The 27084-nt window shown below is 44.8% G+C and overlaps 2 protein-coding genes and 1 pseudogene across 2 annotated transcripts; 2 read left to right on the forward strand and 1 right to left on the reverse strand.

Moving 5' to 3' along the window:
• The first annotated feature begins 748 nt into the window (after positions 1-748).
• Positions 749-2211, forward strand: LOC125536690 (uncharacterized; annotated as a pseudogene).
• Positions 2212-5853: 3642 nt separating this feature from the next.
• Positions 5854-10238, forward strand: LOC125521627 (fatty acyl-CoA reductase 1). Its single transcript, XM_048686687.2, has 10 exons — positions 5854-6783; positions 6881-6984; positions 8021-8220; positions 8378-8478; positions 8585-8777; positions 8880-9041; positions 9142-9223; positions 9307-9576; positions 9670-9797; positions 9887-10238. The coding sequence occupies exons 1-10, from the start codon at positions 6693-6695 to the stop codon at positions 10050-10052; spliced, it is 1497 nt and encodes a 498-aa protein (XP_048542644.1). The 5' UTR covers positions 5854-6692; the 3' UTR covers positions 10053-10238.
• Positions 10239-12242: 2004 nt separating this feature from the next.
• Positions 12243-15849, reverse strand: LOC125524139 (uncharacterized). The gene is made up of 4 exons (XM_048689211.2): positions 15615-15849; positions 12951-13484; positions 12650-12862; positions 12243-12557 (listed from the first exon to the last, which is right to left on the reverse strand). Exons 1-4 carry the CDS (start codon positions 15618-15620, stop codon positions 12522-12524), a joined length of 789 nt encoding a protein of 262 aa, XP_048545168.1. The 5' UTR covers positions 15621-15849; the 3' UTR covers positions 12243-12521.
• Between the last annotated feature and the right edge of the window lie 11235 nt (positions 15850-27084).

Raw genomic sequence — 27084 nt, forward strand, 5'->3', positions numbered from 1 at the left:
TAGAAATGAGTTTGAGGATGATGATGTGCTACACTATTACTATGATGATAAAATAGCTAGTGTTGGTGGTAATGACTGATGATTATTATTAGCTAGTGTTAGTGGTGATTAAATAAATATTGTTGGTGCTAATGATTATGATGATGATTAAATAGCTTGTGCTGGCGGATTAGATTCAAGTGGAGGCAACATGTGGTGCACATCAAAAGTACTACTAGTCCAAACTAGATCAAGTTTGGATTAGTAGTATACTTTTGACATGCACCACATATTGCCTCCACTTGAACCTAATCCACCTTTATTTGACGCACCGTTATGGACATAATGATGTAAACCTCATACCTAGTATTGTACCAATATTTGTACGATGGCGCATAAATACACTAAAAATAAAAAATAAAAAAACAATACTAGTAGCGATGGAAAGAAAACACGCTGCCAGTAGTTACATTAGCAGCAGCGTGGGAGTGAACAAGCGCTGCAGCTATTTGTCCTAGCAGTAGCGCGTGCGGCACGCGTTACTGCTAAACAATAGCTGTAGCGCCTTATTAGTAGCGCGCCTACCTGTGCTACTAGTAAGCACAAAACCGGCGCTACTGCTAGGGTTTTCCCTAGTAGTGATATGTTAGGGTTAAACCCTAGTCAGCACGGCCCCGTCAACACCGCCGTGGCTGCGGCCAGCACCGGCTCATCCGTGTTTCCTCAGATGGTGCCGCCCGACTCGCCCCGCACATCGGCTTGCACCCCGATGGCTGGCTTCCACGTCTACTCACAGGCCTCCCACCTCTGCGAGGAGTGCTCGTCTGAGGTGAGCGTGGTGGCGTCTTCCACGCCCGCGCCTGCGCCCATCGACCTCAACGCTACACCGGTGGCCGGTGGCTCGTCATCCGGAGGCGCGAGGAAACACGTGCGGCACGTGCCAGCCGACGTGCTACCGGGCGCATGCAACCTGTTCGACGGAATGCCGGCCTCCGACGACGATGACTACATGCAGAACATCATCTTCGAGGGTGGTGCACCAGCCGCTGGCGGTGCCGCCTGGGCTAGCTACGATCCCGATGAGACACAAAGCCAGGACGGCTGAGGGGCGTTCACGCCGTCCACCTTTGATCAAGATCAGGCGGCCTTCATGCATGATCAGGTCGGCCTGGACCTAGACAGCTTCCCACTTGACCACGAGTTTTCGGAGGACTACGGGCAAGAGGAAGAGGACGAGTGCAACATCGAAGGGGAGCCTTTCTTCGAGGACGAGCGCGCCAACCAAACTGCCGGGGTGAAGCCGAAGCAGAAGAGCAAGCGGACCAAGGCATACACGGCTGTCGAGGACAAGCTTATTTGTGAGTTTTGGAGAGACATTGGGCAAGACCCCAAGACAGGCACCGAACAAAAGCATTCAACTGTTTGGATTCGTGTCCACTGTGAGTTTCATGAGCGCAAGAAGTTTCCGCCGTACCAAATAGTAAGCACGCACGGTTGGGTGTCCATTTCGAAGCGATGGAGGGTGATCCAACAAGAATGCAACAAGTTTTGTGCCATTCTTGAGAGCATCAAGACCCGCCCCATGAGAGGCATTGGCATGCAAGACATGATATGCTAGTAAGCCGCCCTCTTTTGTGTCATTTCGTTTACGCTTGTGTGATCATTTGCATACCATTTGCCAATATGCTTGAATGAAATACATTTGTAGGCATTTCAAGCATTGGAGGCATTCAAGTGCTTCAACCTCTCGCATTGCTTTAGGGTCATCAAAGACGAGGAGGAGTTCAAGGCGCAATATGCCACCCTCAAGTCACATGGGGGAAGCAAGCCGTGGAGGAGGTTGGGGACGGCGAGAAGGCACGGCCGTGGGGGAAGACCAACTCCAAGAAGGAGGACAAGCGGGATGCGGTGTCGAACACCTTGATCGCAAACGTGGAGGGCATGATGAGGAATAAGGACTCAAGGGAGGAGGAGCGACGGCATTACAAAGAAGAGCAAATGAACGCCTTCATGGAGATCCAAAGGAGGAGGCTTGAGATGGAGGCGGAGAAGCAAGCCAAGATGGTAGAAATCGAGGCCGCCAACGCCAAGACCAAGACCAAAGAAGTGACCCTCGCGAGCATGATGATCGGGGTGAAGATCATGAAGGTGGATCTCAACACCGTGTCGCCAAGAAAGAGTCTGTGGTTCGAGAAGATGCAAGCCGACATGTTCAAGTTTGACGTCGAGTGATCTATGGCGGCAAGCGTCATCCTTTTTTTTATGCCGGCATGACCACGGGGCCGCTATGGCGTGGTCGAACTCAAGTCCCACCTATATTTATGTGCTGCCATGTGTGCCGGCCGCTGATGAGTGCGCTAGCATGAACTGTGTGCTGTTATTTTGAAGCCGACATTGTATGCTGACGCTGGCATGGTGCCGGCATGAGACATGCCCGCTAGCATGATCCATGACCGCGGACCTTTTTTAAAAATTACGTGAGGACATAAAATGGGTTGGCGCGTTGGACGCACTGCCGACTCAAATCTAAAACAGGATGGACGCCGGACGGGCGGCCGACCCAAACAAACAAAAAAAAACGGACAAGTGCCGTCCGTTTGAGTCACCCCGTTAGAGTTGCTCTAAAACCATTGTGTATATTCGAGTTTCTTGGGCAGCATCCTCTTTCTACTTCAACCTAAGTTTGATAAGATCGGTGAATCATTACACTATAATGGAAGGAAAGGAACGAGTACATCCTCATACTTCAACATAAGAGTTTGGTAAGATCGGTGAATCATCATTACACTAATGGTAGGAAAGGAACGAGCACATCTTCTCGTACTTCAACCTTAGTTTGGTAAGATCGGTGAATCATCATCGTTACACTAATGGAAAGAAAGGAATGAGCACATCTTCTCGAACAAGCAATGCGCTACCAAATGATGATGGCTCAGCTGCAAGACGACGCGGCGACCATGATGAGCTCGAGTGCAGCGATTTCTGTGGCAAGCTGTGACTTAAAAGCTCGTGTGGTGTGAGTAAGACCGTTGGTATACTTGAAGGCACCACTCTTTCTTCCCTCTCTTTTCTTTTGTTCCTCATTATTATTTCCTTTCTCCACCGCTGGGCCACTTGTGCGTTTCCCTTCTTATACTCCACTAACGAAAATCAGCAAACTTGCTCCTTTTTCCTCATTTTTTTAAGTGCAATGTTCGACTTCGTTTCACTACAATTCTTTTAAGTAGGAACTTGTTGCATTTTATTAAATCACCGAAATTCTGAGTTTACCGTTGACTTAACATTGTCAGGTGGTATCCAAAACCATGTTTTACACAACTTATTCATGCAATCTTCCTTAATGTGTACAGTGCCATTAGCAAAACGACACATCCAACCGACTTAGCCTCTCCAACTACCAATATTAGGCCATCTCTAAGGCGGATCTCCAAATCACCCGCATAAGTCCGGGCCACGCGGTCCGGATATGGTTTGTCATTCAATGCGGATCTGTATCGGTACGCCGAGCGGTCGGCATACTTTATTTGGCAAATCCGAGACAAACGTGGGAAGCTTTGCAGGAGTCCGGACAACAGCCATGTAGAAATCGACACCCCCGGCCATCCAAAACCCTTCCCAGACCCCGCGCCTCCATCCTCCCTACTTTCTCTCCTTTCTTCTTTCTCTCCCACCTTTGCCATCGCTCCACCACGCCAGCCGCCACGCCACACCTCTTCCGGAACCTACGTCTCCATCACCTCGAGCGTTCCATCCGGGTTCCAGCCCGCTTCTCCTCCATCGTTGTTCAACTCCTCTCCTCCGACCGCCCTGCAGGTACCATTCGCTATTGCTATAGTCAACATGCCTGGCAACTGTTTGATGAATTGCCAGAGGTAAAAATTTGTTCCTTCTTCTTTCAAGCAATGGGTTCTGATTTGGAGTACATATACAAGCACTATGTTGAGTTGTCCCATGGCTTGTTCGATGAGGAGGACTGCCCAGATGAGACCGCGATGATGCAAGCGGTCCTTGAAGACGCGGAACGTGTGGAGGAGCATGTTCTCAATTTCATGGGATCGATCAAGGGTCATCGAGTGCTCAACCGCAATAGGGCGTGCGACCATTTGATACTGATGAACGACTACTTTGCCCCGGATGCACTCTTCGCTAACCATTTTCGTCGGCGTTTTCAGATGCGCAAGACTGTCTTTGATCGTTTGTATCATGGCGTCCGGTCCTATAATGACTACTTCATCTTAAACAAGGACGCCATGAGAACGATTGGGTTCTCTAGTTACTAGAAGTGCACATCCGTACTCCGGATGCTTGCATATGGCACGACCGCTGATTCGTGAGACGAGTACCTACGGATGTCTAAGAGCACATGCGAAGATGCTATGGTCAGGTTTGCAACTGTCGTGGTCGAGCTGTTTGGACCTCAGTACCTAAGAAAACCAACTGTGGTAGACAACGAGAGCCTCTGGCAATCTCGGAAGCAAGAAGGTGGCCATGTTTGCTCGGATCTCTTGACTGCATGCATTGAAAAGGGAAAAAACTGCCCGAAGGCTTTACAAGGGCAATATCATGGTCATGTTAAGAAGCACACCATCATTCTTGAGACAGTTGCATCACATGATCTTTGGATTTGGCACACTTTCTTTGGCATGCCCGAGTCTCACAATGAAATCAATGTGCCGAAGTGATCACCATTGTTTGCGAGGCTGATTAAAATAAAATCTCATCCTTGCCGCTATACTGTCAATGAACATGAGTACAACGTGGGCTACTATGTTGTTTACAGTATCTATCCTCTGTGGGCTTCCTTTGTCGACACCATCTCTAACCTAGTTGACCAGAAAAAGTCTCACTTTTCCCAAAGACAAGAAGCAGCTAGAAATGATGTCGAGAGGGCATTTGGAGTTATGACCTTGTGGGAGGTGATGACATGTGTTGTGATTTTGCACAACATGATCATCGAGGATGAGGGTGAGGATGCTCCCGCGTCTCTAGAATTTGAGAACATGGTTGATCCTATCGAACTTTCAGACCAGAATCTGACCACACTTGAAGAGTTTATTCAAATGCATCAATAAATTCGGCATCGAGCAACTCGCAAGCAGCTGAAGGAAGATCTGATTGAGCATTTATGGGGCAGTTAAGAGGACAATAATGTTGGAATGTAATATTTGAACGTCTGTACTATATGTATGTGGCCATTTAAACGTGTGTACTATATGTATGCGGCTATTTGAACATGCAGATTTTCAAAAAAAATAGAAAGGCCGGATGTATGCGGGCAGTGTTGGATGGTCGCCTCCTGCATCCGTGTCCGCGGACTGGTCTCGCTCTGTTCGCGGGCAGATGCCAGAGGAAATTTGCGGGTCGTCGTTGAAGATGCCCTTATTGATCTAAGTGATGGAGACAAAAGAAACTATTTAAACATTTTCGAATGAGAAAAATGATCTCATCTACCTGTATTATTGAACTAAGTGGTTGAGAAGAAAGAAAGATTCGAACATTTTTGAATGAGAAAAATGATCTCACCTGGACGGGGACCATTATTTCTGATGAACAAATATCATTATTATCTCTGAAGTAAAAATAGCAACCATATTGTAGCAGTTGAAACTAGGTTACGTTTTTAGTGAGTAAATTGCAGGAAACCATCACTTTAAAAATTAGGTTAGTAGAAAACACTATGTTATATTTTTTTATAGAAAACATCATGTCTTGTGTAATTTTTTTACAAATACCACTGATCGGCGGATTTGAATCGTTTAAATGTGTTTATGACAGATGGGCTCCGTCTGTCAGAAGCTGACTTGGAAAAAACCGCCACGTGGGCAACTTGACTGGTCAAGATGCCCAAGATGCCCTTCCACGATCTGGATCGAACTGCCGCAGTGCCGCTACCCCTGTCCCCGATCTGGATCGAGCGCCGCTGCCCCCCGCCGCTACCCCTGTCGTCGATGTGGATCGAGCTTCCACAACCATGTTCTCTTCTCCGCCCCACGACGACGACCAACGGCGGGGCCCAAACGACGACTACATCCCCTCCATGTGCTCCTTCCCCTGCTCCTCCCGCATTGCCATGAACGGGGCGGCGCCTACAGGCTGCTGCTGCTCCCTCGTCGGGGTCAATAAGGAAGAAAGAGTCGGTCAGGAGAGAAGGTTCGACACATAGAGAGGATCCCTCGGGGCAACTCCACCGCCGGTGAGCCGTCGGGGTCGTTGGGGAAAATGCGGCCAAGAAAGAGGATTCGACACGAGTAATTGATGAGGCAGGCGATTCGGGACGGAGGCAACAACTGCTGCGTTGGCGGCGCCGGTGCCATGGCTCGCGCCCACGCTACCGGCGGCAGCCTGTATGCCGAAGAGAACCAGCCGGGCGAGCCCCACGCCGCCGAGCAGGTGGTGCCCTGCCATGAGGGGAAGCAGCTGGTTCGCGCCGATGCGGAGCTCAGCGGGCAGAAAAGAAGTGGTTTTCTGCAATTTACTCCGTCCTCTGAAAACGCGAGTTGAGCCACTTTTTTTTTCAGCACATGACCCACCACTTCTATCCGTCCTCTGAAACGCATCTTCTCCTTCCTTCCTTCCCTATAAATACACGAGTGCCACTTCCTCAGGAAAACCACAGTGATACTTCCGTTTGGCAACCTAACACACAACAGATACTCTTTTAGCCAGGAGACACAAATCTCACGCCCTCTCGAGGCACTGCAAGCCCGGCGACGATGATCGGCGAGATGGACGCGGACATGGTCGTAGGATACTTCGGCGGCAAGAGCATGCTCATCACCGGTTCAACTGGGTTCTTAGGAAAAGGTATGTGCTCATGCATGGCTAATCGTTCAGGATGTGCGCTGCGTTTTAGCTGATCAGCTCAGAGAGCTATACTCTGGTTGTTTTGATGCGAGGGCAGTTCTCGTGGAGAAGATTCTGAGGGTGCAGCCTGATGTCAAGAAGCTCTTCCTCTTGGTTCGTGCTCCCGACATCGAATCCGCAAAGCTTCGGATTCAGACTGAGGTGAAGTCTCTCGTCGTAGCCTCTGTTTTTTCGGCCACATGTCTCGTAACTCCATCGCGTCTGGACTTTCATCGCCATTTTGTTCTTGACAATGCAATCCTTGCTTAGTTTCTGAACTTTTCTCTACCATTCAAGAAGAGAGGGAACTTCTCTCCAGCATTCAAGAATAAATAATAGAGGGAACAATTCATTCTCTTCAAGAATAACTAATTGTGTGCACGTGCGCAAATATAGGTGGTGTCAAAACTCATACTGCACGCAACTCATGCACACCTTATGCACATTCTCGAAGCTTTGCTCACAAAAGATTCATGGGAGTTCCCTGCCCATTTGGTTTAAAGTAGATAGGCACTTGATTAAAGAAAAGAGTCTTGACTTCTTTTTCGAAAAGGAGAGAAAGCCCCCGGCCTCAGCAACATTTTTTTTTGGCTAAAAGATGTTTGTTGTATTGATCAATAATTCAATATCACAGACTGTTTCTATAAAATGTATTTTCTACAAATCAATACCACAGTTATTTGTTTGCTAGATATATCAAGCAATTCCTTTACTTCAATCAGCCATACACCAAAATTCAGGTCAGCATAAATGCATCTTGCTGTCCACCGATAGAAGTAGGGTCATGAATGAATCATGTGAAGACAATTAAATTTACTCCACCCATTCACTCACGAGATGGATGTTTCTTATTGAGCAATTCTGCGGTGGAAGCTGCAGAAATCCTTTCAGTGGAGTAAAGACAGTAAGAGTAGGATGCAGTGGAAAATTACCGCAAATATCCGCGGGGAAATGAATGGAAACAGAGCACGAAAAAGGGAGAAGGATGTGAGATACATTAACACGGTAGTAGTTGAGGCTTCTCCGGCGCACTTGACAAATAAACTGAAAAAATTGCAGGTTTTCTGAATCTAGTAACAAGTCTGCAACTGGGTTAGCAGCATTCACTTCTGAGAAAATATGCTTCCTCCCGAGAGTAATTCTAAAACTGCATAGTACTGTAACAGTAATTTATGAACGCTGTTTCGGTAATTTTCAGGTCACAGGGAGGGAGATCTTTCTAGTTCTGAAAGAAAAACATGGTATGGGGTTCGACGATTTTATCGAAGAAAAGATCTGCCCTTTGGCAGGAGACATCATGTATGAGAACTTTGGACTAGACACTGCCAACCTGAGAGAATTGTCCAAGGACATAGACATCATCGTCAACATAGCTGCCACTACAAACTTCTCTGAAAGGTTTGAGCCGGACTTTTCTTGTAAGATACTGTATTAGTTTTTCTTTCAGCGTGAAACGGTAGGAATTTCTTTCCCCCACATGTATTTGTAAGAGATTATTAGTGACAAAACATACACGCTGCTTGAGATAATTGATCAAGATTTGATGCCTTTTCAGATACGACGTGGCTTTCGATGCTAATGTCTTGGGAGCGAAGCACGTCTGCGCGTTCGCGAGGAAGTGTACGAAACTCAAGATGCTGCTTCATGTTTCAACTGGTGGGAATCAAGCTCTGTACTGTAGTATAAGACTATGATCTATGCACTGTGGTGCCATGCATCATGAATTCTACTAGCTCATAAATAAATTACATGATTTGAACAGCCTATGTAGCTGGTGAACTAGAGGGGCTAATACTAGAGAAGCCGTTCTTGATGGGTGAGACACTAAAGGAGGGCACACATTTGGACATCGAATCCGAGCTAAATCTGATCAGAGAGACCAGGAGAGAGCTGAAGGCTAACTGTTCTTTGGAGAAGGCTGAGAGGAGAACCATGAAGGAGCTTGGCCTCAAGAGGTCAGACATAAACAACAACACACACATACTTGTGTGCGTCTTTCTGCTACAACTGGTACTTAACATTGTAAAGCTGACACTTTCATATATGTATGAATGAAGGGCTCGGCAGTTTGGGTGGCCAAACACATATGTCTTCACCAAGGCAATGGGGGAGATGCTGCTGGGGCATCTGCGAGGGGAGCTTCCCGTGGTCATCCTCCGGCCGAGCATCATAACCAGCATCCTCAAGGAGCCATTGCCTGGATGGATGGAGGGAATCAGGTGACAGAAACTCTGTTTCTTGATTCTTTTCTCAGGACAGTGTGTAAACTGCAACAATAAGCATTAGTTGAATGAACATCTTCATGTTCCGTTTCCGCAGGACGATCGACGCGGTGGTCATCGGCTACGCCAAGCAGACCTTGCCATTCTTCCTGGTCGACCTCAGTTTGATAATGGACGTGGTAATTAAGTTTGCTTATTACAAAGTTACGCAGATCAATGCACGTACGTACCCAGTACGTTACCCAACTGTTCTTGACAACAGATTCCGGGGGACATGGTGGTGAACGCCATGATGGTGGCCATGGCGGCGCACTCCGAGGAGCGGGCGCAGACCATCTACCACGTGACGTCGTCGCTGCGCAACCCGGCGCCCTACGCGATCCTGGCGGACACGGGGCACCGCTACTTCTACGACAACCCGCCGCGCACGGGGAGGAAGGGCGAGCCCGCCCGGCTGAACAAGATGCGCTTCTTTAGCACGGTGGCGCGGCTGAGCCTGTACATGGCCGTCAGGTACAGGCTCCCGCTCGAGGTAAATTCAAAATTAGCTCGCCATTTCAACATGGGAGTGAGATGAGGATGAGATCACTCAATCAATCTGCTGGGTTGGTTGGATGGAGAGCAGATGCTTCGTCTGGTGAACATTGCGCTCTGCGGCGTCTTCTCGCGGCGCTACGACGACCTCAGCAGGAAGTACAGGTTCATCGTGCAGCTCATTGAGCTCTACGCGCCCTACAGCTTGTTCAAAGGATGGTACGTAGCGTACCTACGCGTCAAAATGTAGTAACATTTTTACAGTAAGATAAGGCTCTTTGACTTGGTTTGTTCTCGACCGTGTGAAGCTTTGATGACATGAACACGGAGAGGCTAAGGATGGCGATGAAGAAGGAGCAAGATGAGAACGGTGCAGAAGAATATTACTTCGATTTCGATCCCAAGTCCATCAACTGGGACAGCTATTTCTATGGTGTTCACATCCCCGGTGTGCTCAAGTACATGCGTGATTGAGTTTTTTTTTCTTTTTTTTGCGTGATTGAGTTATATTTAACTACGCAAATTTCCAGCCAAGTTGGTAGAATCATTGAAATTTGAGAATAATTGTCTCTCTTTTTTTTGAATGATTTAAACATTGATGACCATGCCTACCGAGCGGTAACAATTGTCTCCCTTTGTTATGCAGCTCTTATTTATTTCTTTGCGGGGTTTATTATGCAGCTCTAATGAATATCTATTTTACTCCACTAGTTATGCAACTCCCACCGCCACGAATATATTAGAAAATGTCTTTTTTTCAAAGAAAAGGAAGTTGATACCCATGACCACTGCATCGTGTGGTGCACATATATACATCTTTATTAGCGCCATACAACCAACATCTGAAGAAGTACAAAATGCAGAAAATAAAACCAATCACAACCAACCGATAATAGGATTACACTCATATACATAATCTCTTATTGGACTGCCATCCATTGTATCCCGTGCGACCGTTGGTTGGAAACCAGAGGCTATAGATGTATGATTCTCCACACATTATAAAGAGCATCCTATACGGATTCATCCTGTATATCAAAAGATAACCTTCTTCTATTACAAACACTAGTAATTATGATAATTCCAAATTGCTCACAACAAGACACACGCTTCCACATGGACCCCCACCAACCAGTCCCGAACGTACTTTTGTATGATGGTAGGTGGAGACAGATGAATAGCTACGTGAATCGTATGCCAAGTGAGAGCAACAAACATGCATGAAATAAAAAGATGTTGAATTGGTTCCTCCTGTTCACAAAACGAAATTTTCCGCATCCCTCCATAAACGCTTAGTCAAAATAGCACCATGATTGAGATATCACAATAAAACATTGATCAATAAGGGTACTTTTAATCTTCGAAAGAGACTTCGTACTGAAAGCTACCTAAGAGTCCATAAGATGGGTGTGCATGGACTTGACGGAGAAACACTAGGAGAGTGCAACTTTCAGCGGAATATGCCTTAGAGGTAGTAGTACATGTTCTTATTTATTTCCATGCTTGTAATTAATGTTTATATTTCTATGCTAGAATTGCTATGGTTCTTGAATGTAAGATTCAGAGGAAAACTCATATGCATGTGCGAAAACTTAGATTCTGCCTTGGGTGGTTGGATCCGACGACGGCGATGATTGACTGCTCCCTTCTTGAAGGCGCAATTATTGAAAAACCTCATCATTCGTGTGATGTCATGAGATGGTTGGTGCGGTTATGGTCATTGCCGTAGTTTGCCAATGGTGGATCTGGCCCCTTTGTTTTTTTTCTTGTTTACGCATAGCTTTGGTCTTATATGACTTTCCTACTTGCCGGTAGGTTTTTGTGTGTGCATCTTGGTGTTGGTTGCGTGCATCCTAGTTATGCAGAGGTCGGGTGTATGCTTATTGTGTTTGTATACTCTTGATGCTCCATTTTGAGTTGATAAAATCTACCCTTTATCGAAAAAGTAGGTTGCTAGTCTTTTGACACAACTTTAACATCCATAGGCGTTATTATTAATGAGGCCGACAAATGTGTCTACTACCGCTATGGCGGGGGCGAGGGAGTAATCTCTGCTTGTATGTTGATGACATATTAATATTTGGGACCACACTCAAAGTTAATGACAGAGGTCAATCCTTTCTTATCTCAATGTTATGAGATGAATGACCTTGGAGAAACGATGTTATCATAAACACCAAGCTGTTGAGAAATGGAAATAATAATATTACTCTTGTGGAATCTCATTATGTGAAAAAGGTGTTGAACATATTTGGATATTCCAATTGCAAGCTTCTCTAGCTCCTTATGATTCTAGTGTATTGCTTCAAAAGAATCAAATGGCCACTAAAGATTGGTTGAGATACTCTCTGATAATTGTCTCGCTCGTGTACTTAGCTAGCGCAAGAGGCTTGAAATGTCATTTGCAGTGAGCAAACTAAGTTGTTTTGTTTCCAATCTGGGATATGATCACTGGCAATGCTCTTGAGAGAGTAATGCGATATCTGGAGGGAACCATGAGCTATGACATTTGCTATAACGGATCGAAGGGTATAGTGACTCAAATTCGATTTCCGATGCTGATGAGATAAAGGCCATAAGTGGATACATATTCCTACAGGGAGTATATGTTAATCAGAATCATGTTAATCAAGCCAAAACGCAAAGTTGAAGACAAGACGGAGATCCCAGAAAAGCAGTAGAACATTTTTTTTCTTTTTTGAGCAAAACAGTAGAACAATATGCACATAATCATACATCACAACCCACCGTACGTACAAAGGCCCCACAAACCACCGTGCAAAAACCAACCCAACATAAGAGCGAGCAAGAAAGAGAAGAATGAATAGACCAACCTCGGAGAAGAAGAACAATCCTCTCCAGGCCCACGGAGAAAAAACAGAAATGACACACACACACGTAAGTAAGGTCAAGGTCGCGTCCGGAGCCTCCGACGGCCTCGTCTCAGTCCCTGGTGTGAGGGATCAAGCACCCGAACATCTGCACGCACGCGGACACACGTCATGTCTCGGTTCAGGACGGACACACGGAGCGCGATCGCTGCGGTGTGGTATGGAGTAGTAGGTGCGTACCTTGGAGTAGAAGGGGGTGTGCCGGGGCCGCCTCGCGGCCGTGTAGCTCTCCGGCGACGGCATGCGGCGGCGAGGGAGGTTCGGCACCCCGCCGCGGCGGGCCGCCTCCCGGTCATGCTTCACCCGGTCGAACATCACCGTGTACCCCTGCGCCCCCGCGCTCTGCTCGTCCCACGCCCCGAACTTGGGCACCGCCGTCGGCCTCTGCCGCCCCTGCGCGCCACGCGTCGTCAGTCAGCGCGAGCCCATCGCACACGCGAGTTCACTCGAGGCGTGTAAATGCGGCAGGTAGGCAACTCACCGGCGCGTGGTTCGGCGAGGCGGACCGCGCCCGGGCCCCCGCCGGCTTGTACCTCGCCTCATGCGGCTTGTGGTGCGCGCCGTGCCCGACCGGCCGGTGGTGGTGGTGGCCGTGGTCACTGCCGTGCCCGGCCGGGCGGTGGTGGTGCTGGCCGTGGTCGCTGCCGTGCCCGGACGAAGGGCGGTGGTTGCCGTTGTCGCCGCCGTGTCCGGCCGGAGGCTGGTGGTGGGTGAACTGTGGCCGCGGGTGGTACTGCGGCGGCGGCGCGAACTTGCTCTTCTCGGCGCTGTTGCTACCGGCCCGGCGGTGCTGGTGCCCGTTCTGCTGCGGCGCCGCGCGGTCGCCGCTGGAGGTGGCCGGCCTGGAGCCCGGGGCGATCACCCTCGGGGCTTCCTCCTCCGGGTCGTTGGGGTTGAACGGCCGCTGGAGCGGCGGCGCAGTGGCGCCCTTGTTCTCGCGCACCTTATTGAAGTAGACCGTGTAGCCGACATTGTCGCTGTCCCAGGTGCCGAACTTGGGCACGCTGGGCCGATTCTGCACGTACACAAATGTATCCAATGTGTTACTTGTGTTAGTTTTGTATAAAAATATATAAATACAATCAATCCATGGTCTTTGTCTAGAATGTTTGTATAGTTCAGAATCAGAAGCCACAAAATCACACCACACCCATATTGGTTTTCTGTGGCATCGTTGAACCGCAGTTAAGAGAAGTTACTGAATTTTCCGATAACTCTTTAAAGTATTGAATAATCATAAAAAATCCGAATAATTTTTGCTTTCTCCTTAACTTCCCGAAGAAATTATTTGTGTTTCCCCTATTTTTTTTCTTCTTATTTTCATTTTTATTTCCTTTGATTTTTCATCCCTAATTGTCATAAAATGTTTTAAATAAAATGTATTTTTCTTATTTTTCTAAATGTTTGAAAAAGTATCTTCATCTCTACAATTTTTATTTGATATCAGCTGGGTTTCTCAAAAAGATCTTCAATCCCTGATTTCCCTTCCATTTTTATGGCTTTCCTCAATATAAGTGTCTAAAATAGTTGACATGCCGTCGTCAAAACTGGTTTTAGTTTTTTTTTGAGACAAAATATAGAGGGTTGTCAAAACTGCTTTTAGTGAGAATGAAGCGAAATATAGAGGGTTGTCAAACTTAAAGGGCCACAAGAATATCTGGACACATAGTTGAGGTACTAAACTTAGATTATAACAATGGGAAATATGCATCCTTGTGAACAGTAAAATCTGAAAAATAGTGAAAAAAATTGGCAACAAACATGTTGAATGTTCTATCTACGTGCAGATTTTCGAGAAGAAAAATCATTTGTTGTCTTCTGAATGAAAAGCAAAATCAATGCTTCAAAAAGGCTATTTTCAAAACATCCGCGAGCATTGGTCTTGTTTTTTTTTTCTTTTGAACAACCACGAATGGCATTCCTTCAAGAAATTTGTTTTCTTGGGTTTCAAGAAAATTTGCATGCAGATCGAACCCCAACCAATGTTTGATGCAAAAAGATAGAACTTTTAAAACTCTTTGTTTGGATTTTACTGTCCATGGCAGGTACATTTATGTTTGGGAGCAGGGTAGCACTTTTTTTTTTACAATAATCGATCCATGAACATAATACCATAAACTAGATTTTTCTTTCTTATTGTAATATACGTGGCATAAACATATCAAACAACATTAAAACAACATTGTAGGCTTTCTAGGCAGGTGACATAACATATTCATCAACATTAAAACAACATTATATATCTAAGTGACTCAATCAAACATAAAAAAAAGTAAATACCTACATGAATCTTCATGTCAAATCAATGACAGGGGGCTTAGATATACAATACCTACAACACATCTAGATGTGTCTCAGCAAAACCGTTTTCCATAACAGACACTCTTTGTCTATTAGCCACTTAACCTAAAGAAAGTCAAACGGCTCCAACAGCAATGGGGGTTCATGTTTATTGGAACAAACGACCAGCTAATTAAGTTTAGCTGATCGACACCCTAATCCCAGTCAACTCGTAAATCTGCCAATAGCATCGCATTATTGGTTTGGCAATGGTCACGGCGGCTGTCATCGTGCGAAAGTGTCTCCGACTAACGCGTGAAAGCGACGTGCCTCCCGGTAGAAAACAAGGCCGTGCGAATGTTTCCTGAAAGCAGAGCCCTGCTACAGAGTACAGACTGCAGAGAGCAGACACATACCCTGCCTTGGTTCATCCAGGCGAAATTTAATCTACAGTAGTAGGTATAATATGCACAATCGGATCACCGCGATTAGATTCCGACGCACCCAATTTTGGATTTCATTCCTTCTATGCTGTATTTTGCCACTTGGCAGTTGCAACTTTCCCCGTCCTAAAGCTTCCATTTCGACGAAACAGACTGCAGCATGCCGCGATCGATGATTTGGGTTGACGCTGAAGAGTTGTAGACATGATCGTAAGGCAAGGCGATGGAACCACATGGCTAGGGCCAGGCCAGATATATGAACAGGCTCGCATTTGATGGGGATCGGATCAACCACAATTTACGCTAGGAGCGCAGGAATTGAGCAAAGCATGCACCATGCAGTGGCCGTGAAACATCCATGCATGCGGACGAACGGACATGGAAGCCAGGGGAGGGGAGGGGAGGGGAGGAGGAGCACTCACGGCCATCCGCCGAGGAGGAGTCGATCGACCGGCCGGAGCCCGGCGAGGCAGAGCGTGAGCTTGAGCTTGATCCCTCTCCGCCCCTGTCTCTCGGGTTCCGTCTCTCTCCTTCCCCCGCAGAGAGGAGGGAGAGGGGGGCCAACGGCAGGGCGCGACCGAGGCTGGGGGGAGGTCGGAGAGGCGCTGGCTTAAATTTGACAGGCCTTCTAATATTGGCCGCGCCCCCCTTGGGCTGTGGGCGCGCAAGCTGCAAAATAGCCTCCCTTGGTCGAGCCACCCCGTTGATATATAGACGACGGCGATGGCGAGGCCAAGGCTGGCTGGCGCCTCATCGGTCCGATCGGTGCGCTTGTTTATACAGGCTAGGCTAGGATAGGATATGAGGTTGGTTCCGTCGTCCCAAGTTGCCACCTATCGGATGAACTGACTTCCACGAATGATGTGGTCTGATGTGTCATGTATGTATGTGTGTATCCTTGTTTAGTGAATTTGCTGTTTCTTACGCGGTAAGGAGAAGAATGAGATGAACGCGGGTGAAGAAAGGATACGTCAGATGTAGAAGTGCAACATTTTGAAGCCTACTAGGCGTGCAAGTTCCGATCGACTTGCGGTGCATTCTTTTTCAGGATGGGAATGCAGCGGAAACAGCGCTGACGGTGAAATAATAAATAAATATAGGCGACTGCTAGGCGCCGGTGCGCCGGCCAAAAATTCGGCCGGTCTGCCCGCAGCCATCGGATGCAATCTCCAGCCATCGTCGGATCTGAGTCAACGCATCTTTCCTCCATGTATCCTTTCCATACGAGAAATCACAAAGGAAACATGGATGCCGTTCTCGCCCTTGGCCGCCGCGCGCTCGCCCTTGGCCGTTGCGCGCTCACCCTCGGCCGCCGCGTCCTCGCCGACCACCCCGAGCTTGCTGTCGTCATGAAGGAAGACCCCTTGCTGGTTGCAAATGCCTGGCCATTTTCGTCGCAGCAAATTTCGTTGTCGGTTATAGCAAACGCCGATGATGGTTGTAACAAAAAATAAAGCAGACCCTCAGTTGCAACTCGTCGCACCATGAACGTCGGCCGCACCATACCGGTCGCAGCATCAATGGTAGGCGACGGCATGCTCGCAGCCAAAAAGCTGATGGTAGCAATTTCTGGAGCGGGTTCCAGCAAAAGCCAAATCCGGTAGCAAATTTGGGCCCTCGTTCCAGCAAACTCCAAAAAGGTTGCAGCAAAAGAAAAAGCATCATCACTGTCAACCAACACCGCCGTGCATGCCTGTAGCAATTTTTTTTTTACCAGTGGTAACAAAACAGGCTACGGTTGTAGCAAAAAGCTTGCGCTTGAACGGAATGCTACAACCAATTGAACAAAATGCTACAACAAGTTATTTTAAAAGCTGGAACCAGTGATTTTAGGAAAAAAGATGCGAGAAACAAATTTTTGAAGAAAAAGCTTAAACGAGATGATTTAAAAAAGATGCAACCGATTTAGCAGAAGCTACTATCGGCGATCCAAAAAGCTACAGCCGGTTGGCATAAAAAATCAGTCAAAATTTTCATCGGACATGGCTGTTGCGTGAGGGAGGGGCAGAGGAGGGTCGTCGAAGTTGCAAAACGGGGGCCATGCCCAGCAGTGAGCTTGTGTTTTTTATGGTGGCTGTGCAGGTGCTCGCAGGAGCGGGCTTGGAGCTGTTCCATGGCAGCGAACTTGCGATCGAGCAAGCAAGGCCATGGCTGCTGCGGGGAGGGAAAGACAGAGGAAAAGGCGAGATTGAGAGGATAAAGTCGCAGCTCAAGGAAGAGATAATATTTCAGCGGTTCAGCGGTGCGTGGGGTCCACTTAATAAAAGCGTGCGCGTGCGGGGAGCCGCAGGATTCTGTTTTGATCGAGCGACCCGCGTGAGACCGGCCGAAAGCTTCCGCCGGTCTGCCGGCTCGAAATGTTTCCCATAAATAAACGAAAGTGCTCTCTGGGAATGTCACACTTTTTTACGTTCCCAGCAAACTACCATTTTAACCGTTGGATGAAAAACACGGATCCTAAAGCAGCCCTAGTGGCCACGTCACAAAAACAAAAATGTTCGATGGGAATCTGTCTCTAGTCAACGCGTGCGGGTCTACTACCCGGACAACGGACATACCCCCTCCCTATTCCTATTTTTTCCTCGCGGCGCAGAGTGAGAGAGAGCAAAGAGGGAAAGAAGCAGGGGGTGGTACGGCGACCGTGACAGCGATGGCGACCATGCCCCCACCATCGACCGTGCTCCACCGAGCCACTGTCCTCTCCTTCCTTCTCCTATTCTCGGTCTTCCTCTCCTCTCTCTAACCCTGTTGTCGTCGTTCCCGTGTAGGAACCACCACCGCCACTCCTTGCTTGTAGGAGCTTTGCGCTCACTCTTATGGCATGCTACTTGTGAGTTGCGTTGCGATTTCCCCGAAGAGAAGAGGATGATATAGTACAGTAAAGATAAGTATTTCACTCAGTTAAGAACCAAGGTTATCAATCCAGTAGAACTGTAGCAGAACCAAGCAACAACTTGCTAGGAGCACATGCACACAAACAACAAATTCTTGCAACACAACGCAAACAAGGGGTTGTCAATCCCTTGGCGGTTACGAACAAAATTAAATTGTATAGTTTTTGATTGATAGATCGAACAAAAATACAAAATAAAATAAATAAAAGAAAAACGCAATAAGATATTTTTGGTTTTAATATATGATAAAAGATAGAGCCGGGACCATAATTTTCAATAGAGGTTTCTCTTTTGAAAATAGTATACGGTGGGTAAATAAATTACTATTGGGCAATTGATAGAAAAAAGCAAATAATTATGACGATATACAAGACAATGATCATGTATATAGGCATCACGTCCGAGAGAAGTAGACCGAAATAATTCTTCATCTACTATTATTACTCCACACATCGACCGCTATCCAGCATTCATTTAGTGTATTAAGTTCATGAAAAGACGGAATAACGCCTTAAGCAAGATGACATGTAGACAAGATAAACTCACGCATAAAAAATCCCATCTTTTCACCCTTAATAGCAACGATACATACGTGTCATGTCCCCTTCTGTCACTGGGTTTGAGCACCGTAAGATCGAACCCATTACAAAGCACCTCTTTCCATGGCAAGATAAATGAATCTAGTTGGCCAAACCAAATCAATAGATCAAAGAAGAAATACGAAGCTATAACAATCATGCATAAAAGAGTTCATCGAAAACTCAAATAATATTCATGCATAGATATGATCATAAACTCACAATTCATCGGATCCCAACAAACACACCGCAAAAAGTCATTACATCGAATAGATCTCAAAGAACATCGAGGAGAATATTGTATTGAAGATCAAATAGAGAGAAGAAGTCATCTAGCTAATAACTATGGACTCATAGGTCCGTGGTAAACTACTCACGCATCATCGAAAGGGCAGCAAGGATGATGTTGATCCCCTCCGTGATCGAATCCCCCTCCGATAGAGTGCCAAAAAAGGCCTCCAGATGGGATCTCGTGGTTCTGGAACTTGCGGTGACGAAAAAAGTATTCGTGGACTCCTCTTTTGATTTTGCGATTTTAGAGAATTTATAGAGGCAGAGTTAGTTCAAAGGGAGCCATGTGGGCCCCACAAGCCACCAGGGTGCGCCCTGGTGTCTCGTGGGCCCATGCTTCATCATCTGGTCTTCTCCCGAAGCTTCTAGTGTCTCCTTTGTCCAGCAAAAAAAATCTACAAAAAGTTTCGTATCATTTGGACTTCGTTTGGTACTAATATTCTGCAAAGAAAAAAATAAGCAAAAAACAACAACTTGCACTAGGCACTAAGTTAATATGTTAGTCCCAAAAATAATAGATAATTGCTTGAAAGTGTATATAAAACATCCAAGATTGATAATATAATAGCATGGAACAATAAAAAATTATAGATACGTTGAAGATGTATCAAGCATCCCCAAGCTTAATTCCTGCTCATCCTCGAGTAGGTAAATGATAAAAACAAATTTTTTGATGTGGAATGCTACCTAACATATTCATCATATATTCTTTTCTTTTGTAGCATGGATATTTGGACTTGAATGATTCAAAGCAATAGTCTATAATTTATCATGAAGACATCAATTCTCAAACATACTAACAAGCGACCATGTCTTTCAAAATATCAAGGCTAAAAAAGTTATGCGCAGCCCATTATGCTCAATCATTGATTCATTCATGAAACACACTCAATATTAGCTACATCCAATGCAAATGTATGCCAATAGTGCTATCTTGTTGGTGCTTTATAAGAGAAGATGAAGACTCAAATTAAAAATAAAAATTGCATAAAAGTAAACAGATAGGCCCTTTGCAGAGGGAAGCAGAGATTTGCAAAGGTGCGAGAGCTCAAGGCTTGAATTAGAGATAAAATTATTTTCATTTCCACCATTCTTTCACAATTCATGGCTAGCCGTATCCATGGGTGCCTTCCATACCAACACTTTCCAAGCAATTTATTATTACCATCATTTTTTTCATTTCGAGACTGGGCATCCCTATCACCTGCCACACTCTTGTGCAATGATAAGTGAATAAACACTCATTGTGAGAATAAAATACCTAGCATGGAAAGTATCGGCCACCCCCTGTCGCTTCATGAGTGATACAGGCACACAAAACGGAAATTCATTTTGAAAAATTAGAGTTGGCACATGCAAATTTACTTAGAAAGGCATGGAAATACCGCATATAGGTAGGTATGGTGGACTCAGTTGGCACAACTTTGGGTTTAAGGAATTGGATTGACAAGCAACATTCCCGCTTAGTACAAATGAAGGCTAGCAAATAGATTGAGAAGCGACCAACCAAAAAACGAAAACGGTCATAAGCATGCATTGAAAATAACTAACACTGAATAATGCACCATAAGTAGGATGTAACTTTGTTGCATAACTATTGAAAATAACTAACACTGAATAATCACAAACCTTAACACCAATATTCTTACTAAAGCACAATTACTCACCAACATGACTCACATATTACTATCTCCATATCGTAAAACTATTGCAAGGAATCAAGTTTATTATATCCAATGATCTATATGAAAGTTTTTATTATATCCCCCTTGGATATCCATCACTATGGGACCAAATTCATATCTTGTCCAAATTACCATTGCTATTATCAACTCTCAAAATAATTTAAGTGAAGCATGAGAGTGTGTAACGACCCGACCCAAAATCGGTCAAGTCTCTGTGTAGCTATACCATCCCAAGATCATGCTGGCACACACAGTACATTCATGAAAAGATTCAAAGTTCAATCACACCTGAATTTATTACACGATTCTCATATCGAGTCTTTATTACATCATAATAAATTCGGCCGAAGGCCAACTCATGAGAAATAAACTAAATAAAGCTGCGGAAGCATAGACGAATAGCGAGTCCATCCGACTCCATAGGGTAATCGCCAAGCGTAGATCGTAGCCTCACTCCTGGTCGGCAAACTCCTCTGCAACATGAGACGTTGTAGCCGTGTAGGTCAACATTTAGAATATGTCGACAAGTCATAGAGAGAACAACAATAATAATGCTAACACTATATGCAATTTGGCTGTGGGGCTCTAAGTTTTATGTTTTTTGCGAAAAAGCCAGTTTTCCCTACAACAAAGGACTTGCTTACAATTACTACAAAATGTTGGTAGTTATTGAGATGGTTCCGCCAACCATTGTCTCATTCCCAATTATTAATTAACCCCTCAATTAATTTATTTGTTCGGTGTTGAGATTTCCGAAATACTCCAGTTTCCAGAGGCTCATTTGTCCGTAACCGGGGACACGACTAATCGATTAGGTTATTACTTTGCAGAGTCTTGTGCACTTTACCCGCACGAATCGTTCCCTCCTTTATGTCCTCGCACTACATGGTGTTTGAAGACGGGATGAACGAAGCAGGGTCTTCCGTAGAGTTTCTCTGAGCACTGCCGGTACCCATACATGTCCTACCGTTCTTCTACATCTGCTGGCACCGTCCGTCCAGAGTCACGCCTAACGTCAACCCAGCCAGAGCCCATAATGGCTTGCGGCTGCACAGGTAAGCTTCCGGTCAAGGGGTATCCATCCGTCTCTTCGTGGCTGGGTGAAGCTTTCCGCAAGATGTCATGGCGCTTCTCCATGCATCTCGGCCATCCGCTGGTTCCTCCAGGGTGCCCGTCAACGTCCTCCACCCAGTAGTGAATTTGAAGTCCATCTTGAGCTTGAAGTCATGGGGTTGTCATCATCTTGACTCTCACATCTCCCTTATGAATCTCTCAACCAACCCCGTCTACGAGCATAGCAAGATAAACTACATCGTCCCGGGCAATAGTAGCAAGGGGGATTGGGTTCAGCCTACCTCATGATACTACTCAAGACATAACTTAAAATTCTCCTACTGCATGCATGGTGGGGAGGAGTATTTCTAATGCAACAAAATCATAGGTATTGTAAAACATGATCAAGTGACTTGTCTGGCTGATGGTCTTCAAACGCTAGTGACTCGATATAGCAAGCTTCGCACTCCGGAAATTCTATCTAGTCAAACAAAAGCACAAATAAGTATTTCACTAAATAACATAACAACAAGCTAAAGGAAAACACACAAGCACTCAAACCAAAACCAAAGAAAACTCAAGGAAAACAAACTCAAGGTTTTCATCACTTCAAGCAACAACAAAGAAATAGTTTTCTCCTACTAACACTCTTCTTAACAGAACCTAAACAAGGGTTTTGCTAACTAACATAAAGGAAAACAGCATATAAACTAGATGCAAAAGGAATCACATCAATATCTATTATAGAACTCCTGTTATACCTAAAACAAAACTAATAAAAATAAAACTTTTTATTTTGCTGCAAATAAATGTTCACCCTCTGTAACTACAGAAACTAATCTAAAATAAATTATAGCAGGGGTAAACTAAAATTCTATAATAACTAGAACAACAGGAAGCAGCAGCAAACTAAATAAAACTAGAAAAGCTTGATTTCGATTAAAACTAATTTTAATACAATCTACAAACACCCCAACAAGTTCCTACTGCTAGGATAGGTCAAAACTAAGCAGTGGCAAAAAGAATCACCTAAAAATAATAATCCTAGCTCAGTTTATAGCAGAAATACTAATATGACTAAAACTAATATAAAACTATTTTTATAAACTTAAACATGGCCGAATCTAATTTCTACAAAAACTACAAGAAATTTATAAACTAACAAAAAAAGAATCAACTAAAAATAATAAATAACCTAAAAGATACAGATTTTACAAGAACAGAACTATTTTGAAGAAAACAGAAACGGAAAAAGAAAAAACAAAAAACAAAAACAAACCAACGTGCTAACGGGCCGAAACAGTGAGCGCTCAAAACTATCTAACGCGCGAGCGATTAATAGATTCACTGCGTCCATGGGCTAACCGAAATAAACCGACCGGCTGGTCTAACTAAACCGCAACTAAATAAACCGATCTAAACCGAAACTAAAACCGATCTATATGAAATAAAACCATACCCCTTCGCGGATCTAATCTAAGCCGTAGGTTGCCGATCGAACGGTGGAGTGGGGTCCGGTGGCTTACCGCGGCGGTCGACGGCAAGGTGGGCTCGGGCGTTGGTGGCGGGGGTGCTCCGGTGGTCCGGGGCGACGGCGGCGAGGTCGGGGCGATGCGGCGGAGTGAGGCGGAGGTGGTGGTGGAGTTGTTGGAGCTCGGGTGTCGGCTGGGCCAGTTGGCCTGGCTCGCGCCTGGGTCTATTCCCTTTTTTTGAATAAGGCAGAGAGAAAAAACTAACTAAGAGAAAACTAATATATTTTTATATAGGACATACATATATCAAAATTCTCAGGGGAATTAATCCTACAATGTGGACATTTTTCCAGAGGCAAAACAGAAACTAAAAAAAACATTTTCTACAAACTCCAAATAAAATTCAAATTTGAATTCAAACCTTTTGGCAATATTTTCTTCTGACATTTTTGGAGTGTCATGTTAGCTCCTCTCATACTTTTTCTCAAGTATTTGTCAGGGATAACTTTCAATTGCCAAGTTGAATCCAACTCAAACAACAACTCAAATGCCTCTGAAAAATATCCAAATGCCACACAATTCAAATAAAATGCATAGATGGTTAACTGATATTTGTAAAACATTCCAAATTGAAAATTTGGGATGTTACAGAGTGCAAATATTTCTTCAAAATTTAATTTTATCAACTCTCAAAATGATATAAGTGAAGCATGAGTGTGTGTTTCTTTAAAATATAATTGTCGTTGTGCTCAAAAATATATAAGTGAAGCACTAGAGGAACTGCATAGCTCAAAAGTTTTAAGTGAAGCACATAGAGTATTCTAACAAATCAAGATAAATTATTTTGAGAGATATATAATAGTCCAATACCAACTTATAGTCCAAATTTCATGTTGAAATGTTGAAGCAAGTGGGAGTTGGACTTGCAACCTCGTACCTTCCCCTCGAAAGCTATGATCCTTCCTCGGTGATGCTTTAATTTCAAACAATGAACAACACAACTACTGTGAATCTGTTAGCAATTTCAAACACAACCTATTGAGATCATTTTATGGCATCGTGCCAAATCTCATAATTTGCATACTTGAGTTACACTTTTTGAAAGTTGAAATACATGCAACCTAAAATTAATACTTTAAACTTACACACATAAATGTTTGAATTTTATATCCAACTCTATGATAACATCAACCAAAGTGAAGGGGACCTTAAATATTATTTTTCTTCCAAAGTGTAGGTTTTTTTATATTTGTAGTTTAAATTTTAATTATTTGTGCTAAATACCTAGAAATTTATTAAATGTCATAAAAGCTGCAAAATTGATTTAGAAAAAGATATCCAAATTTGGACCTAAACAATTTAATGTTATATTCTCAATGTAGAAAATCTTGGAGCACTTTTGACCAAAAAAAATTAAACATATTTCACATGGTGCTTTAAATTAATTTTGCAAAAAACAAAATCCAAATTATTCCATAAAAATAAGTAGTTAGAAGGGCATAGTACTATATAAAGTGCAATATCAAGTTATAGGAAAAAAATTCAAGTTTAGATGCTGAAGCGATTGTTGTTGGGAATCGTTGCATGGAAAACAAAACATTTTCTACGCACACGCAATGATCTATCCATGGAGATGCATAGCAACAAGGGGGAGAGTGTGTCTATGTACCCTCGTAGACCGTAAGCGGAAGTGTTTCTCAACACGGTTGATGTAGTCGAACTTCTTCGTGCTTTAACCGGTCAAGTACCGAATGCACGACACCTCCACGTTCTGCACACGTTCAACTCGGTGACGTACCTCGCCTTCTTGATCCAGCAAGTTGTCGAGGTAGTAGATGAGTTCCGTCAGCATGACGGCGTGGTGATGGTGATGGTGATGGTGAAGTGATCCTCGTAGGGCTTCGTCTAAGCACTACGAAGATATGACCGTGGGAGTAAACGGTGGAGGGGGGCACTGCACACGGCTACCAATTGTCTGGGGTGTTCTAGGGACGCCCCCCACATATATATAGGTAGGAGGAAGAGGGGAGGTAGCCAAGGAGGCACCCCAGTAGGCCGAATCCTACTTGGGGCCTTCCTATGGCCGCCCCCTTCCTTATCTGCCGGAAGGGGAAGGAAAGAGGAGGGAGGAGGGAAGGAAGGGGGAGGCTGAATCCCTCCCCTTTACTTCTCCCTTCCCCTTTTTCCTTGTCCTATGGTTTGGCCCATATGGGGGGCGCACCAGCCCCTGGTGGCTGGTGTGTTTCCCCTCTTGTCCCATTAGGCCCATATCTTTTGCCGGGGGTGCCCGGAACCCCTTCAGGTGACCAGATATGTACCTGGTACCCTCCGGAACACTTCCCGTGTCCGAATACTATCGTCCTATATATCAATATTTACCTCTCGACCAATTCGAGACTCCTTGTCATGTCCGTGATCTCATCCAGGACTCCGAACAACCATCCGGTCACCAAATCACATAACTCATACAATACAATATCGCCATCGAACGTTAAGCGTGCGGACCCTACGGGTTCGAGAACTATGTAGACTTGACCGAGACACCCCTCTGGTCAATAACCAATAGAGGAACCTAGATGCCCATATTGGCTCCTACATATTGTACAAACATCTCTATCGGTCGAACCGCTATGATAACATATGTTATTCCCTTTGTCTGTCGGTATGTTACTTGCCCGAGATTCGATCGTCGGTATCTTCATACCTAGTTCAATCTCGTTACCGGCAAGTTTCTTTACTCGTTCCATAATACATCACCTCGTGACTAACTCCTTAGTCATTTGCTTGCAAGCTTATGATGTGTATTACCGAGAGGGCCCAGAGATACCTCTCCGATACTCGGAGTGGCAAATCCTAATCTCGATCTATGCCAACTCAACAAACACCTTTGGAGATACCTGTAGAGCATCTTTATAATCACCCAGTTACGTTGTGACATTTGATAGCACACACGGCATTCCTCTGGTATCCGGGAGTTGCATAATCTCATAGTAAGAGGAATATGTATTTGACATGAAGAAAGTAATAGCAATAAAACTGAACGATCATAATGCTAAGCTAACGAATGGGTCTTCTCCATCACATCATTCTCCTAATGATGTGATCCCATTATCAAATGACAACTCATGTCCATGGTTAGGAAACCTTAACCATCTTTGATCAACGAGGTAGTCAAGTAGAGGCTCACTAGGGACACAATGTTTGTCTATGTATTCACACATGTATTTAGGTTTCCAATCAATACAATTCTTGCATGAATAATAAACATTTATCATGAATAAGGAAATATAAAATAATAACTTAATTATTGCCTCTAGGGAATATTTCCTTCATTCTCCCACTTGCACTAGAGTCAATAATCTAGCTCACATCGCCATGTGATTAACACCGATAGTTCACATTGCCATGTGATTAACACACATAGTTCACATCACCATGTGACCAACACCCAAAGGGTTTACTAGAGTCAATAATCTAGTTCACATCGCCATGTGATTAACACCCAAAGAGTACTAAGGTGTGTTCATGTTTTGCTTGTGAGAGAGGTTTAGTCAACAGGTCTGCCGTATTCAAATCCGTATGTATTTATCAAATTTCTATGTCTACAGTGCTCTATGATGTCTACTACACAACCTTCTTCTTGTAGACGTTGTTGGGCCTCCAAGTGCAGAGGTTTGTAGGACAGTAGCAAATTTCCCTCAGGTGGATGACCTAAGGTTTATCAATCCGTAGGAGGCATAGGATGAAGATGGTCTCTCTCAAACAACCCTGCAACCAAATAACAAAGAGTCTCTTGTGTCCCCAACACACCCAATACAATGGTAAATTGTATAGGTGCACTAGTACGGCGAAGAGATGGTGATACAAGTGGTATATGGATGGTAGATAAAGGTATTTGTAATCTGAAAATATAAAAACA

Source organism: Triticum urartu, chromosome 7A (genome assembly GCF_056163025.1).
Source record: "Triticum urartu cultivar PI428250 chromosome 7A, HENAU_Tu73, whole genome shotgun sequence".
Classification (NCBI taxonomy): Eukaryota; Viridiplantae; Streptophyta; class Magnoliopsida; order Poales; family Poaceae; genus Triticum; species Triticum urartu.

What these genes read in the sequence shown, in the direction of transcription:
- LOC125521627 (XM_048686687.2), top strand. Translation starts at nt 6,693, where the DNA reads ATGATCGGCGAGATGGACGCGGACATGGTCGTAGGATACTTCGGCGGC. An exon ending in AACTGGGTTCTTAGGAAAAG is followed by an intron (nt 6,784 to 6,880) that starts GTATGTGCTCAT and finishes ATGCGAGGGCAG; the next exon opens with TTCTCGTGGAGAAGATTCTG. An exon ending in GGATGGATGGAGGGAATCAG is followed by an intron (nt 9,042 to 9,141) that starts GTGACAGAAACT and finishes CCGTTTCCGCAG; the next exon opens with GACGATCGACGCGGTGGTCA.
- LOC125524139 (XM_048689211.2), bottom strand. An exon ending in CCTCGCCGAACCACGCGCCG is followed by an intron (nt 12,863 to 12,950) that starts GTGAGTTGCCTA and finishes CGTGGCGCGCAG; the next exon opens with GGGCGGCAGAGGCCGACGGC. An exon ending in ACACCCCCTTCTACTCCAAG is followed by an intron (nt 12,558 to 12,649) that starts GTACGCACCTAC and finishes GCGTGCGTGCAG; the next exon opens with ATGTTCGGGTGCTTGATCCC.